Source organism: Rhincodon typus, chromosome 3 (assembly GCF_021869965.1).
Source record: "Rhincodon typus isolate 14 chromosome 3, sRhiTyp1.1, whole genome shotgun sequence".
Classification (NCBI taxonomy): Eukaryota; Metazoa; Chordata; class Chondrichthyes; order Orectolobiformes; family Rhincodontidae; genus Rhincodon; species Rhincodon typus.
The window spans coordinates 10,508,924-10,525,879 of NC_063334.1; the positions used below are offsets into that span (position 1 = coordinate 10,508,924).

General features: G+C 41.1%; 1 protein-coding gene across 1 annotated transcript in view; it reads left to right on the forward strand.

Annotated features, from left to right (window-relative positions):
• Positions 1-16,694, forward strand: part of LOC109912114 (fibrillin-2-like) — a 152,909-nt gene extending 136,215 nt beyond the window's left edge. The window contains exons 50-54 of the mRNA XM_048595128.1: positions 638-766; positions 5,431-5,550; positions 10,278-10,509; positions 14,139-14,310; positions 15,043-16,694. Of these exons, the coding sequence (XP_048451085.1) occupies positions 638-766; positions 5,431-5,550; positions 10,278-10,509; positions 14,139-14,310; positions 15,043-15,417 (1,028 nt within the window). The 3' untranslated portion in view covers positions 15,418-16,694. The remainder of the gene's footprint in view (positions 1-637; positions 767-5,430; positions 5,551-10,277; positions 10,510-14,138; positions 14,311-15,042) is intronic.
• The last annotated feature ends 262 nt before the right edge of the window (positions 16,695-16,956 follow it).

The window sequence follows — 16,956 nt, forward strand, 5'->3', positions numbered from 1 at the left end:
CGCTGCTCACGCTCCGGGGAGGAACCCCTCCCATCGCTGCTCACGCTCCAGGAAGGAACCACTCCTGATGCTGCTCATACTCCAGGAAAGAACTGCTCCTGCTGTCAAAGAAAGAAACGAGAAAAGAACAAAACTAAAAGATAAAGAGAGAAAAGACAAAAGCAGATGGAAGTGGACAAGGCCTAGGCCCAGGACCGAGAGCTGACAGCTGCTATTCCTTTGCCAGCCATTGCCTTTCTATTTACCTGCTGTGGAAGCTAATCACAAGACAGTTAATAGTTTGTCAGATGCCGAGCCAACATTAGTTTGTAGCAGATTCCTTAACTGCGTTAAGTCTGATTCCCAGAATGAAGTGCTGCACTGTGCTCAGGATATCTTAATCTCTATGGGGTGGGACCATCTAAAAATTTGTCAGTTCCACCAACTGTAGCTCGGGGAAACTACATCTATTCACAATGAATACATTGAATACGTGGCTTTAAGCAAGCCACATTTTTCAACATAACCCTGGCACTGTTTTGTAATGAAAGGTTGGGAGTTCTATCTCAACAAATCGATATTTGCATTTTACCCTTGGCCTCCATCGTTAGATTTCCTCTAGCCACCAGGACATTATGTTTACTTTTCTGTTTTTTAGATAACAACGAATGTGCATCCCAGCTCTCACTGTGTGGATCCAAGGGGCTTTGTCAGAACACACCTGGAAGTTTCAGCTGTGAATGTCAGCGAGGATTTACCCTTGATAACACTGGGTTAAACTGTGAGGGTATGTACCTTCAGACCTGACTTCTTCAAGATACATATGCAGTTGTATATAATGCCTTGTTACCCTGCTCAGTGTCTGATCATAATGAAGGAAACAGTCACATTACACCATGGCACTACAACCAAATTGAGTGTAATAAGGTCTGGCTAAGAGAGAGCCCATGATATGTTCTTACCTGTGATGAGATTTTAACAAATAATTCCCATTTTGCATTCTGTTCCCAGCAATGTGACTTAACTTCCACGATCACCCAGCAGCTGGGCTAGGCAAATCCACAGCATCCCGATAGAACAGAACTTTCTCCTTCTTAGAAGTGGCCAAGCAGGTGGTAGATAAAAGCAAATTACTGGGCAGCTTGGCACTGTAGAGGTACCCACCCCAATCTTGGCACTCCAGCAGTTTACGTTGTGTGTGGGAAGGTCCATGGGTGACCTTCCCAACCTGCCACCAGTTGAGGCCATTAGGTGGTTGATGAATGGCCAGAGTGGTCTCAACCTTCCAGCCATCTGATAACTGACACACTTTACAGGTGAGAAAAGAGGCTGCCTTCCTGAGAGGAAAACCATTGCACACTTGCCTACTTTTGGTGGAATACACTTGTTGTTGGAAGAAGCACCCGTTTGCCTCAGTCAAGGAATAATTGAGGGCAGAGATGGGACAAGGGAATAGCTGCTGAAAATTAGCCCCTACTCTTGTCCCTGGACCCCTCTGCCTGTGATCTTTCCACAATCCCCCTGAATAAAAACACATGGAGCGTAGTTCCTCATAACTGGGCAGCCTGGCTCTCCAGGTACCAGCTCAACGTTCCAGGTATTTTTTTATTCATTTGTGGGATGTGGGTGTCGCTGGCTGGCCAGCATTTATTGCCCATCCCTAGTTGTCCTTAAGAAGGGTGGTGGTGAGCTGCCTTCTTGAACCACTGTAATCCACCTGCTGTGGGTTGACCCATAATGCCCTTAGGGAGGAAATTCCAGGATTTTGACCCAATGACAATGAAGGAACGCCAATATATTTCCAAGACAGGATGGTGAGTGGCTTGGAGAGGAACTTGAAGGTGGTGGTGTTCCAATATGTCTGATGCCCTTGTCCCTCTAGATGGAAGTGGTTGTGGGTTTGGAAGGTGTAGTCTGAGGATCTTTGGTGAATTTCTGCAGTGCATCTTGTGCATAGTGCACACTGCTGCTACTGAGCGTTGGTGGTGGAGGGAGTGGCTGCTCATGAATGTAGTCTTGGATTGTGTCAAGTTTCTTGTGTTGTTGGGCCTGCACTCATCCAGGCAAATGGGGAGTATTCCATCACACTCCTGACTTGTGCCTTTTAGACAGTGCACAGGCTTTGGGGAGTCAGGAGGTGAGTTAGTAGCCATAGTATTCCTGGCTTCTGACTACCAGCCCTGATTGTTTGACAATTTCTAGCAGGGAAGGAGCAAGGCTTCTGATAGGCTGAGACGCCTGCCAGAAAGCCCTTACTTGGCTGATTGGAGCTCGATCTTTCAAGCAAACTTTCCCACAGTTGGATGTGGAAGGATTTATTTACTCCTGATATCACATACCACTGCATTTACTGCTACAGAGCTCTAAACAGCCACTAGTGACGATAGGATTATCATCAAATCTGTCATTCAAGCAAATCCAAAGCAAAATGGTTGAGCAGAAACATTGGAAATGTACATTGGAGGTAATGTCCATGCTATTGAACAATTTCTAAATGTTAGTTTAATATTGCACCAATTTTCTATTGACAGACTTTCACAAAAGCAATTTCTGGAAGTTTTTCCATTTTGTTTCTAATTGTTAATTTGCAAAATTGTTTATTCGATTAGCGGGCTGGGTTATTTTCAGGTACAATCAGTGTGCTGTTTCAGGCAATTGTCAAGGTTGTAAGTCATCACGAGGCTTGGCTATAATTTTTGACGAGAGAGACTTTCAGGTGACATAATTGGGGTTTGAAAGATTCTGACATTAAAATTTTTATGTAAAACGTTACTGCCAGTTTGCAGCTTTCTTGGCCCGAACTATCTCTGATTTAGTTACACTGTTATCCTTACAGGCAGTTTAGTTTTTTATTTCAGTTTACATTTTACCTTGAGTTAAAACAAAGGCAGACAACACATTAATTTTGATTTAATTTGATTTACAGGCTCAAAGAATGAATTTCACTTTTTTGCTGGCAACATTGCAGCCAGCATCTCACCCAAAGCTCAGCTGAGGAAGCTCAGATGCCTAGCAGAAGCCCATTTAGCAATTATGCCACAAACATCAGGAGCAAAATTGTCCAAAACATAGGTCAACTCAAACACAAATAATAATCAAAATTGTTTCACTTGGCTGTGGATAATTAAAAATCTGCCTGGTTCTTGGGACAGCTAGTCTCATAGTAATGAAACAACACAGCTTAATAATGATGAATCGAAATTAAGATCATTTGATACTGATTTGAGTATCTCCCTGACACACCCTAGAAGAGGGGTCCTGATTAAGGTCCTGCTCCTCTGATGCTGCCTGACCTGCTGTGTTCCTCCAGCTCCACACTGTATTAGCTGATGCCATAGAAGAGACCTGGAACTACGAACCCAATCTTAGAAAAGTCTCATCGGTTACTGTCCTAAGTTATGCAATTTTATTCCATTTGAGTACAATTCCATTGAAATTACTAGCCATCTGATATCTTGCTCAACTGGACATGATTAATGTGTGAGTTGGAGCAATGAGTGTTAACTGACAATGTCTAGAAGTTAGTGGATCTCAGCCAAGCTTAAATGTTGGTGCCAGATGTGATGAGAAAATATTGTCATAGAGTCATACAACACAGAAACAGACCCTTCGGTCCAACCAATCCGTGCTGAACATAATCCCAAACTAAGCTAGCCCCATCTGCCTGCTCCTGACCCATATCCCTCCAAAACTTTCCAATTTACGTGCTTGTCCAAATGTCTTTTTAATGTTGTTATAATTCCCACATACACTACTTCCTCGGGAAGTTCATTCCACATGCGAACTACCCTCCATGTAAAAAAGTTGCCTCTCGTCTTTTTTAAATCTCTCTCCTCTTGCCTTACATTTGTGGCCCCTAGTCTTGAAATCGACTTTTGAAACGGATAATCTGTTTTAATTACAGTTAACAATGCATGAAAAAATATCTAAAATATTGCACCTTATTTCTCTCTCACTCATCCCCGACAGCTCTCTCATGCCACCCCGAATGCCCCCAACAAAGTTTTACTTCTCCCATTATCTGCATATACAGCTTTGGGATGTGAGAGGCAGAACAGATAAATCTGTTATAGAAGCTGCCACATTTTCACTTGCATTGAACTTAAAAGCAAAATATGGCAAATACTGGAAGTCTGAAATTAAAAAGGATGCAGAAATATTGGAGAAACTCTGCAGGTCTGGCAACATCTGAAACAGAAGTACAATTAATGTTTAAAGTCCAACATGACACTTCTTACACAACTCTTCTGGTTCTGAAGACTAGTTAAACCAGACTCGAAACGTTAACTCTGTTTCTCTCTCCACGGATGCTGCCAGACCTGCTGAATCTTCTGTTTTTATTTCCCTTTCATTAAGTTTGGACAGCTTTGGAATTTTCCTTTATAATTCTTACTCTGATCCTGTGCTGGAAATGGCTGAGAAATAACTAACCAAAGCCCCCAGAGCCCATAAAAAAAATTAAACTTTTTAAATGACATTTGAAAGAAATGTTGGCCTTTTTGTTTTTTAAAATCATAAAATAACCAAAAGCCAAATCAAATAGAGAATTTATGCAAATCAGCTTGTATCTATAAAGGAAAAATACAAGCCGATGTTGACTAGTAGTAATTGGCACATCACAGTGACTATTTCAATCTAAGCATTTCTCTTATCACTGTTAACTTCCTGTCGTGTGTTTAGTTTTGAATCTGCCGTACAAATACAGCGACTTCACGCCAAGCAGTGCATTTCAGTGCTGAGTCAATCAGCAAAGTATTGCTCTAATGATGATAATAGTGGAGTGACGCAGCTTTGAATTCACATTTTTAACCATACAACTGCACTTGCCTGACATTGCTGTATTGTTCGTTCGGAAATAAAAGTAAATGCCATTAGTTTTGACATTACTTTGATACCAAATCATGGCCTATTATTGGATGCTGGAAATAATGAAGATTGATGACTTCAGATAATTATCAACTTTATAAAGGCAACCACTTTCCCATTACAGGTCAAAAAAAAAGGAAGGTGAGCTGTCCTGGTGCTTTTGTGCTTATGTGCATTGTCTGACAAGATACTATGTCTTATAACCGAAAGGAATCTTGGGTTTGATCCCTAACCAAGTTAACTAATGCCAGTTGATGGTAGAATTGTTACAATTGGCAACACTGCCATTTGGCAATGAAGAAGGAAAATGTTAGGCAGAGTACCCACTCTTCCTTAGTATCCACTCACCCATGCTGAGATGCAGGCTTATTCGTGAAACAAATCAAACTTGGCTTTAATACACCAGCCAACGCTCAGTGTCTAGACTCAAATGTGAAAAATGGTCACTAGGGAAAGACACTGGAGGGTTGCCAACTGTTTTTGGAATCAAACCCCAGAATGAGTCAGCACTTTCAGGAAAGGAGAGAATAAACTGGAAACTATGGAAAACATCATTTTGTTCTCAATTACCTGATCTTTTTGCAGATGTGAATGAATGTGAAGGAAGTCACAGATGCCAACACGGTTGTCAAAATATGCTGGGAGGTTACAGGTGCAGCTGTCCTCATGGTTACATGCAGCACTATCAGTGGAACCAGTGTGTCGGTGAGTATCACATGGAGTTTAGTGATCAAATTCAACTTGGATATTGCGTGGATCCAACAGATCTGCACTTGTATCACTGAATTTTAAACAACTTAATTCAGCACATGAAACCTTTCATAATGTTGTTAGCACTGCTGCTTCAGAATGAGGAAGGCTCACCAGACCCAAAACGTTAACTCTGTTTTTCCTTCACAGACGCTGCCAGACCTGCTGAGCTTTTCCAGCAACTTTGTTTTTGTAGCCATGGGAAATGCAGGGTTACAGGGATAATGTAGGGGTTGGTTCTGAGGGGGGATGCTGTTCAGCAGTTGGTGGAGACTCAAGGGGCCGAATGGCATCCTTCTGCAATGTGGGGATTCTATGATTCAACAAAAAATATTAAAATAACAAGTATTTACTTTCTACTAAAATGAAGTGGACAATGTAATTCAAATAATTATTGAATTATATGAAAAATGACCTCCTCATTTTACAATGTTCCTGATTTCAAATTGAGCTGATCATCAGTAAAAATTCTGTCCTTTCTACAGTTTAAAGAAATGAATGAAATGGATTGACTCTTTTTGTCTCAGAGATAAATGAGCATTAGCAACAGGAGATTCTGCAGTTTGTCCTGACCTATCCGGTTGTTGCATCATTTATTATGTCAGACACATTGTGAACAGAAGAAGTACATTATCTGGAGTTTCTTAGCATTTGGTACATTAATAAACAAAACTAAATATTGCAATCTTAAAAAAGAAGGCCCATTAGGCTTTCATTTTGTGCTGTTTAATTTCTCTTGATTCACCCAAATCCTTATTTATAAGTTACTTTTTGTAGCTAGGTGAAATTAATTCTGTCTTTCCTTATGGAAGTTTAATATGTACTGATGGAACAAGAAAGAATTATTTTTGGAACGTGAAATCTACCTCAGGCAAATGTTTGGTATTTTACACAGTGGATGTGTTCCTCTGATTTAAACTTCACTGCATAAATGGGAGTTAAGGGACATGGGAGGGAGGAGAGTGATGTTAAATAGAGTTTATACAAAAACAAAATGAATTATGCCACAGTTGGAAACCATCTTTTTTCTTGGAGGGAAGCCAAGTTGAATTAGATTCCTAAGTAACAACAGAACTGCTAACACACTAGGAACGATGATTTTGTGCGTTGAAATTTTGCTGTACTCAATTATTTTCTATCATTTTGAGTAATCGAAACTTATCTGGTAAGTAACTTTTTAAATGTGCTGCACCAGTACCATATGTTTAGCTGCTTGCTATGTTTTTAGTATATTAAATCATAATTAGTTCAAATGGTTGTTTTCACTCTGCTAAACAGAGTGGTTAGCTAAATATGAAGTGTTCCTCTGTCAGGGAAATGCTGTTCAGCTGTAATGCATTATCATGTTGTTTGTGATTATATAGTTGGGATATTCACTCGTGCCAACAACATTCCTTCAGAAAGATATTTTTTGATTTGTAGGATGTGGGCAATGCTGGTTATTGAAGTAGTGATGGTGAGTCACATTCTTGAATGAAATTGAATGACTTTGCTGGACCATGTCATAGGGCACATAAGAGTCAACCACACTGCAGTGGATCTGGAGTCAGTTATTGGCCTGTATGGGTAAAACAGCAGGTTTCCTTTTCTAGAGGATATTAATGAACCAGATGTGTTTCTTTAACAACCCTGTAGTTTCATGTATGCCATTACTGGTTCTGGCTTCTTATTCCATACTTATTTAATTAGCTGAATTTAAATTCCCTACCTGCCACAGTGGGATTTTAAACTCGTGTTTCCAAATCATTAATGCAGATCTTTGGATTACTCGACTGGTAACATAGCCATTATACTGCCATATCCCTGTATAGAATGTCATTCCATAGGACGTGGTCTAACAATGATTCTCATATGTGGATTTTCCCCTCAGTGATATGGAATCTGTACATTTTCTAGGCTCTGTCCTAACAAAGCCAAGTTTACAAAGGTCTAAAATTACCTCCTCTGTCCTTATTGGAATTAATGCTATGCCATTCTGCATATTTTCTTTCAAATAGCAAGATATACAAGTATACAAGATCAAGATTTATTCTGATATCTTTACTCGGAAAGGAGTAATACTTTACTACAAAGCAAGATAAAATTACGTTGCTAGTTTGGAAGGTGCTGTTGAACGAGCTGATGCAGTGCATCTTGTAGATAATACTGTTTTGCCATAATGTGTCAGTGATGGAGAGAATTAGTTCTGTTTTTATTCATTCAATGGAGGTGGGCTTCATTGGTTGGGCCAGCATTTATTGCTCATCCCTAGTTCTTGCCCCAACCCTTGAGAAGCTGGTAATGAGCTGTTTTCTTGAACCGCTGCCGTCCATTTGGTGTAGGTACATCCACAGTGCTGTTAGGGAGGGAGATTCAGGAATTTGACCCAATGACACTAAAGGAACAGCGGTATATTTCCACATGAGTTACTTGGAGGGAAACTTACAGATGGTGATGTTCCCATAAATCTGCTGCTGATGTCCTTCTAGGTGGTAGAGATCGCAGGTTAGGGAGGTCCTGTCTAATAACTGTGATATTTGTGGAAAGGGTGCTGATCAAGCTAACTGCTTTGTCCTGGATTGTGCCAAACCTTTTGTTGAAGCTGCATTAATCCAGAGAAGTCAGGAGTATTCCATCACATTCCTGACTTATGCTATAGAGATGGTGGACTGTGTTTGAGGTATCAGGAGATGAACTACTTGCCTCAGATTTCCAAGTCACTGACCTGCTCTCATAAACAGTATAATTATATGGCTGGTCAATAGTAAATGCCATGATGTTGATAGTGGGAATTCATCGATGAGAATGCCATTGATTGTCAGCGGTAATGCTTAGGTTCTCTCTTGTTGGAGATGGCCATTGCCTGGCAGTATATATAGAGCTGGAAAAGTACAGCAGGTCAGACAGCATCTGAGAAGCAGGGATTTCAATGTTTCAGGCCAAAACCTTTTGTCACGACTGGGGTGGGGGAGAGGAGCTCAGAAATAAATAGAGGGATGGAGTGGGGCTCGGGGGGAGGGTAGGTGGGATGGAGATAGGTGGATGCAGGTAGGAGGTTATTATGGTTGGTTATTGGGAAGGGTGGAGTGGATAGGTGAGTAGGAAGACGGACAGGTTACAGGTGGAGAGATTTTAAAGCTGATGAAGTCAATATTCAGGCCATTGGGCTGTAAGCTCCCAAGGTGAAATATCAGGGGCTGTTCCTCCAGTTTATGTTTGGCCTCACTCTGATAGTGGGGGAGGCCAAGGATGGACATGTCACAGGGGAGTGGGAGGAAGAGTTAAAGTGGATGGTAACTGGAAGGTCAGGTTGGTTGATGAATGCAGAGCACAGGTGCTCTGCAAACCAGTCCCTGAGTCTGCATTTGATCTCCCCGATTATTGAGGAGACCACATCAGGAGCAACCGATACAGTAAGTGCGGTTAGATGAAGTGCGGGTGAATCTAAATTGGATTTGAGAGGATTGTTTGGGTCTTGGATGGAGGTGAGAGGGAAGGTTCTGGAGATGTACAACTCACAGAAATCCCTTAATCTCCAGAATTTTGTGACCAATTTACACATTAGTAATGGAGTTAGCTGTTAATAAATGCTATTTTTCCAGCAGCTTCAGCCCATTGTATTTACTGCTCTGGAAGAGCAAGAGGAGTTGAGCTATCTGGAACATATATGTCACCACCTCCTTCCAAACAACCCACAGCTTGATGTAAGCTTTGTTTGACGGCTTGAATTTATTTAGTAGTTTCCCCAGGCAAATCAGTCAGACAAACAAGAAATTCCTGCCCATGTACTGTGAGGAGCGGTCCCAACCTGCAGGATATTATAGAATAGCAACCAAGAACAGCTTGCATTTATATAAACTCTTTTATGTAGTAAAACATTCCCAGGGTGCTTCACAGAAGTTTAACCAGGCAAAAATTGACACCAACACAAAAATGCTGATAATGAAAACCTTGTTCAGAGGTAAGTTGTGAGGAGAGTTTTTTGGGAGGAGACAATGGCAAAGAGATTGAGGGAGAGAAGCCCAAATTTGAGTACCTAGAAACCCAGTCCAGAAGCACAGTCCGTAAAACCAAAAGAAACAGTCACAGGAGAAGGCCATTTGGCCCCTTGAGCATGCTCCAAAATTCAATGGGACCATGGCTGATCCGACTTTTCTTGTGTCCACTTTACTGCATTTTCCTCATAACCTTTGATTCCCCTATCGATCAAGAATATTTATCTATCTATCTATCTGTACATCTACGTATCTATCTATCTATGGACAATTAGCCACAATATCATAAGATTCAACCCAACTAAACTATTGAATTGTCAAAAAAAGCTATCTGGTTCATTAATGTCTCTTTGCGAAGGAACAAAGGTTTTAACTGTTCTGACCTATAGTGACCCTAGACCCAGACAATGTGGTTGACGGTGAACTGCCTTCTGAACTGACTGAGCCAGCCGCAGAGCTAAGCGATGGACAATAAATGATTGCCTTACCAGCAATGCACACATGCTATGAATTATTGAAATTATTTTCTAAAACACTGGCAAACTCTGCAAAATTCTATCATATTATGATCATTTTAGACTCTTGATATACTGATGTAGAAAACTATTTTGTATGACTGTAACTACAAGTCATGTTAGGTCAGTTTGGAACAGGCAAGCTTGGACTACAACTTCACACTGTTCTATTGGCCCTTTCTGTCCCATTTAGATGAGAATGAATGTTCCAATCCAGCTTCTTGTGGCTCAGCAACCTGTTACAACACACTTGGCAGCTACAAATGTGCCTGTCCTTCTGGCTATAACTTTGATGAGTTTGCCAATAGCTGTCATGATGTGAATGAATGTTCATCTTACAAGAATCCATGCTCTTATGGCTGTTCAAACACAGAAGGTGGCTATCTCTGTGGCTGCCCACCTGGATATTACAGAGTAGGACAAGGGTAAGTCCACAGTTGATGTTTGCATTGTTAACCTGTTTGGATTTTAGAGTATGGAGTTGGGGAAAAATAAGAAATTAAACATGAAAAAGTCCCTTTTTAACCTTTTTGTCATTTGCTTAAATGTCTTGCACATATTTTCTAATAAAACCAATGAATGGAATCTTCCCATCTTTGAAATTGAGACAAATGCAAGCCCAGACCCAGTTGTGGTGGAAGCTGAATAGGTACCGAGATCTTCCAGGAGATGGTCAATTAATGACCCATTGTCAGGAGTGCCATCCAATCGAGGATGGTTAGCTAATCAGGGAACCAACAAACTCAGTGAGAGCACTTGTAGTGATGTCTTTCCAGAAGTCCCACCAAGAGAGGTGGGCACTGCTGGGGCAGCCAGGAGGCCTGAGAGTGCTTCAGAATGGAAGGACAAAAATGCCTGTATCTCCTGAGCCATACAGATGAGCTGGTTCTCAGCATCACAGAGCCTGCTGCAATGGGCCCTGGGTTGTCCCATGTTACTAAGGACATTGAGGAGATTGACCTGTTTCTGCCATGTGCATTTTCTTAGCTGACAACAGTCCCTTATCCTACTATCAGAGGTGGTGAGCAAGTTGCCGCCATGCCTCTGTTGATTACCTTCCACTTCTGTGTGAATGGTCTGCAGCTAGGTCAGGGAGAAAAGATCAATCATGCGCTCGCTCACAGAGGAGCAAAGTCACCAATGACAACTTGGCAGAGGGAATGATCTGTAGCTTGGTCTCTCCACAGTTTCTGCTCCATTTCCATGTCAGCCTGTAGATCCAGAAGTAAATCTTCTCCGTGTGGACACCCCTACCCCTGCTCTATCCCCACCTCACTCCATGTAAGGATGGACAAGTTCAAAACTCATTGCACAAAAAGAAACAGTGTGGAGTTCTTCTAGTCACCTTTTAATGAAAAACATTCACGATATTTACTTTACCTGTAATTCAGTTGCCTGGACCTTACAGTAAAGGCTGCTACAGGACCCATGTTCTGGCTCCATGCTGGATTCCCTTGAATGAGATGTGAACTCAGTCAACACATTCATTGCTTAATTTGGCATCAGACCATCGAGTTGGACTTTACGGCATCGGGATAGTACCCATCAGTGTCTTCCTCCGGTAGTGGATGGGATGTGATGTGCCTGACAGTGAAGGTTGCTTGTCAGTGGCAGCACAAGGCCCTGTAGTGGTGTTGTGTGAAGCAAATCTGCACCTACACGTTATAACCTTTCTGAAACAAATGGCCGCTTTATTGATCCTATCAAAACAAGTTACTTCGTACTTTCCAATTCTGAATTTAATTTTCTTATCACCCACCATTATGACAGTATGGTTATGCTTGATGCAACCATCCACATTATTAACAAACCTCCATATTCTTGCCATAGATCAAATTCTTTACAACTGGAGAACATTTGAAATTTAATAAAATGCAGTGTAACTGAGCTGTCTGAATAGAAATGAACTGTTTTATTTCTTGGTGTGGAACCTAAGTTTGTCGACGCTTGCCAGACGTACACAGGAATTCATTGTTCATTCTTTGTATGGGAGAAATAGAGTGTGAAGCCACATTTATTTTGTACATTTAAGCCATTTCATATCGACTTAAACCAATTTCAAATACCAACTTCAATCAACTACACAACATGCTTTCCTTTCTCCTCGCAGTGTAAGCCCAAAGGCCAGTGGTATTCCCAATATGTCCCAACACAGAAAGCTGTGCTTCTTCTGTTGACAGTAACATGCAGGACTCAGAAATCTATAAGTAGTTCAACTGATTGCTTTAATAAATTCCTCAAGAGCCTATTGGAACAAAGGCAAACCCTTGACCTGGTCCCAGTTCCACCAACCTCCAGCCATAATCACAACAACTTGATTTATTTAGCACTTAAAACATTAATGGTGCCTCTTTGATATTTTACTAAGAAATGGACACAGAACCAAAGGAAGACATACTAAAAGGCTAAGAACAAACTTGGCCACAAGAGTTGCATCCTAAGGAGGCCCACAAAATAAGAGGAAGATAGGGGGGAAATTTGAAGTCTGCAGAAGGGAATTAACCCAGTTAACCAGCATTTTGCCAAAATTTAATAAAATGAAATGTTTTAATATTCAAAAAAGGCTGCGCTATGAACTCCTACTCCCTAAAACTCATGCAGCTCAAAAGTGAGTTTGCTAATATGTATTCCCAGCAGCAGGAAAACTAAGGCATCAACAGCTCCTGCCACGATCATAGGTCTTGTTGTAGAACAGTGCAGGAGACTGAAACGGTTAATAACCAAGACCCAGGTGGGTGAGGGGTTAGAAGGAGCGAGGTGGGTGAAGGGTTAGAGAGAGCCAGGTGGGTGAGGAGTTAGAGAGAGCCTGGTAGGTGAGGGGTTAGAGAGAGCCAGGCCGGTGAGAGTTTAGAAGGAACCAGGTGAGTAACAGGGTTGGGAGCCAGGTCGGTGAGAGATCCCAGGGGTAAATGTTAATGGAGGCAGCTAAGGGGGTGTGTACTTAGAGTAGGTCAGGATTTATCAGCTCAGGAGGGTGTGTTGGAGTCCAGTTGGGGGCTTACATCCCTGAGGGGTTGGAAGGAGTCAGTAGGAGTTGGAGAGAGTATGGAGGTCAGTAGGAGGCAGGAGGGGTTGTGGGGCCATTGAGTCGGCTCAGGGTTATGTCAAGTCCAGGAACGTTTGGATAGAAGGAGTAAGGGGTTGGATCTTGTTGGCGGAGAACGGTGCTGCTTGCATGTCAAAATGAGCGGGGGGAGGGGGGTCAGTGGTGAGTCAGGAGGCGCAGTTTAATACTTGCCCCAGGAGATAGAACAGGTTTTTATCCCTCTGATGTCTCTTAGGTAACTATTAAATCAAGTCAGTCAGAACCCTCCACAGCCTCCAACTCTAAGCCAGAGTTGGCGACTTCTTTGGAAGCTTCCAGATTCTCAGTAATTGCCCATCAGATTTTTCAACTTCCAGGTCAACTCGAAAGGAGTCAGCTGCATCAGGAGTTCTGCATGATCTCAACAGGCAACCTCCAGTCTATGCTACTGCAATCGATATCTTGCCATCAGAAAAATTTTTGCCTATGTCTTGTTTCAGATGAAAGTCTCATTAGACAACCAAGTTGTTTTGCTCTATTACATCAGACTGAGCAGACCCTTTAGGTCCCTACCGTAAAGGAAGGTGATGGTGGCCACCCACCAACCCCATGGTGATCAATCATGTAGCCAGCCTCACACAAAAAGTTTCAAGCAGCATTGTCAACCAAGAGATAGGAGAACACAGATTTACTGGCACATAGAGTTTTCCATCATAGGTTGAAGATGTGGTGCAGACAGCCCCACGAAAGCACCACTGGAAATAGATGACCAATGTCTAGAGATCCAGGATACCGTCAAGGATAGTGAAGATGCATGAGACTGCAAGAGAGACATAAATAAGATTTTTAAAATTTTAAAAATGAAACATGAACATTATAACTTATAACTGAACTGAAGTATAGGGCTCAATTTTAACATTATAAACAAGCATTGGTATTGAATGGTCTAACCTATCTATACGTGTGGGTTTTGCTTTAAATTCCATGCCTTGTTTCAAATTATATTTTCCTTCTAAATTTACTCCACAGCCATTGTGTCTCTGGTATGGGATTCAATAAAGGGCAATATGGGCCTTTTGGTGGAGCTGCTGATGATGAAAATCTTTTATCGCATGAAACTTGCTATGAATGTAAGATCAATGGTTACTCCAAGAGCAGTGGCAGAAATCGAAGGAGTGTCAATGATACCAAATCTGAACAGGTAATTGTATCCTGTTATTTTTTTGTCTTCATGCAATAGAAATCAGAATTAAGATGTAGAAATTATATTCCTATTCAAAAGTTATGTATTCAAAATATCAGGTGTCTGCCATGATGAAGGAAAGGGCAAATTTATACTCATATGTCTATTAAAAATAAGAGATTTGATGTAAAGGGAGCTTTTGACGTAGTCTAAGATAGATCAGCCACTTGATTGGCATTACATTCACAAGAATCCACTCCCTCCACCACTAACGCTCAGTAGCAGCAGCGTGTACTATCTGCAAGATGCACTGCAGAAATTCACCAAAGATCCTCAGACAGCACCTTCCAAACCCATGACCACTTCCATCTGGAAGGACAAGGGCAGCAGATATACAGGACCACCACCCCCTCCAGATTCCCCTGCAAGACACTCACCATTCTGACTTGAAAATACATCACCGTTCCTTTAGTGTCTCTGGAGCAAAATCCTGGAATTCTTTCCCTAAGGTCATTGTGGACAACAGCTGTTCAAGAAGGAAGCTCACCACCACCTTCTCAAGGGCAACTTGGGATGGGGCAATAAATGCTGGCCTGCCAGTGACACCCACATCTCACGAGTAAACAGATTTTCACAAATTGACTACCGTTGCAGCTTATTTTGAGGCATCTCAAAAGTAGAAAAGGAGCATCCTAATTATTTCATATTCATTAATTACTAATACTGCCTTGCTATTTGTTTTGATGATAGGATCAAGGGATTAGTTTGGCTAGTCTGGATACAGACAACCCCGTCGAAATGAATCTAACTATCTCAGAGCTGAACTACAAGAAGCATATTTTAGAGCTTGTGCCGGCTATTGAACCACTCTACAATCATGTTCGTTACGTTATCTCCAACGGAAATGACAACAACTACTTCCGTATCCACCAAAAGGATGGCCTGAGCTACCTGCATTTGACCAAAAGGAGGCCTCTGGAAGGTACATACACACTGGAAATCACCAGTATTCCTCTGTATAAGAAAAAGACTCTACAGAAACTGGAAGATAAAAAAGACAATGACTACCTCCTTGGTGAGCTGGGAGAAGCACTCAAAATGAGACTACAGATCCAGCTTCATTAAACTAGCTAAGACATACAATGCTTCTATTCAAAAATATTCCTTCAATTATCTCCACAGTATGTCTGCTTTGAAAAAGCTTTCACATGTCGAGGGCTATGATTCTACATTGGACATTTTAACTTCATGTTCCCTCCAAGACTGCGAGACCCTTCATTCAATAAATGGGTTTTTACACACTGCCATGTTAACAGTATTCCATATAACCTCAGTCATGGTTGCTGTATATTTAATATCACCTCAGTCAGTGAGCTCATATTTTACATGAGTGTGTGAGTATGTGAGTTGTAAATGGCTTCTAATAATGTAGACCAATAGAAACATAATGAGCCATTTTTCTGGGTTACGGATAATATTATGTAACTGTTTATATCATATTAATATCAATATGCAATGCTAAAATCAGACTGTACTGTATACTATAGGGCATTCTCAGAGGAACCATTTGAATCACCACAAATTCTTTCCTTTCAAGTGGTGCAATATTTCATAGATAACTGGTACCAGAGCTCAGAACAATGGGCTATATGTTTTCAATTGCATGTTTAAAGACGACAGTAAATGTGTACTTTCACGGTGCTTGTACAGAAAACTGGTGCTAATGATATTTATTCTATCAGGGTCAGCATACTGTACAACCAAAACTAGATCTCATCAGGAAGTAACTGGCATTTGAATCTCTGTTTCAGTACATCATGATTTGTGCAGCATTTTACATTGTTTCATGTTTTCATTGTATTTCATGTATAAAGGATAATGTGTGCACATTGAATGCCTGCTAGTTGCTAACTCGAAGATTGTAATGTCTTCTTTTTATATACTGTACAAATGTGTTCTATATCAGGGGTATATTGGTCACCAATTGGTTCTTGTGAAAAATACATGAAAAAAATCTGAGTTTGTAAAAGATAGTACCTCCCTGTTTATACCAGTAAGGAAATGAGCCTAATTTTAATACATATCTGTGTTGTTGAAAGATGCATTTTGCATTGAAGATTCCTTAGCACAAATGTCGCATTTTTATTTAGAAGGGAGATGAAAGACTTGTATAAAATTCTAAAAAAAATTGAAAAAGGAACATTTTGTTATTGGGGTGCATTATTTTGTAGATTTGAGAATATCAGTATGCGAACAACTTTTCTTACAATAAAGCTTATTATTTTGGGTTATATAGATTTTATGTGGCTAAATGTGTTACTTGTAAACACATGTAGGTGAAAACCAGGAGCAATGTATACTTGCTCACAGAGAGCACCGAATAATAAATGTGGCACATACAACCAACTGCTTTTGTTTAACTTGTACATGCCAATAGAAGATTACCATCATCCCATAATAGAGGCTGAATGAATTGGTGGGCGGCATAGTGGCCCAGTGGTTAGCACTGCTGCCTCGTAGCCCCAAGGATCTGGGCTTGATCCTATCCTTGGGCGACTGTTTGTGTGGAGTTTGAGTATTCTCCCCATGTTTTTGTGGATTTCCTTCGGGTGCTCCGGTTTCCTCCTACAGTCCAAAGTTGTGCAGGTTAGGTGAATTGGCCGT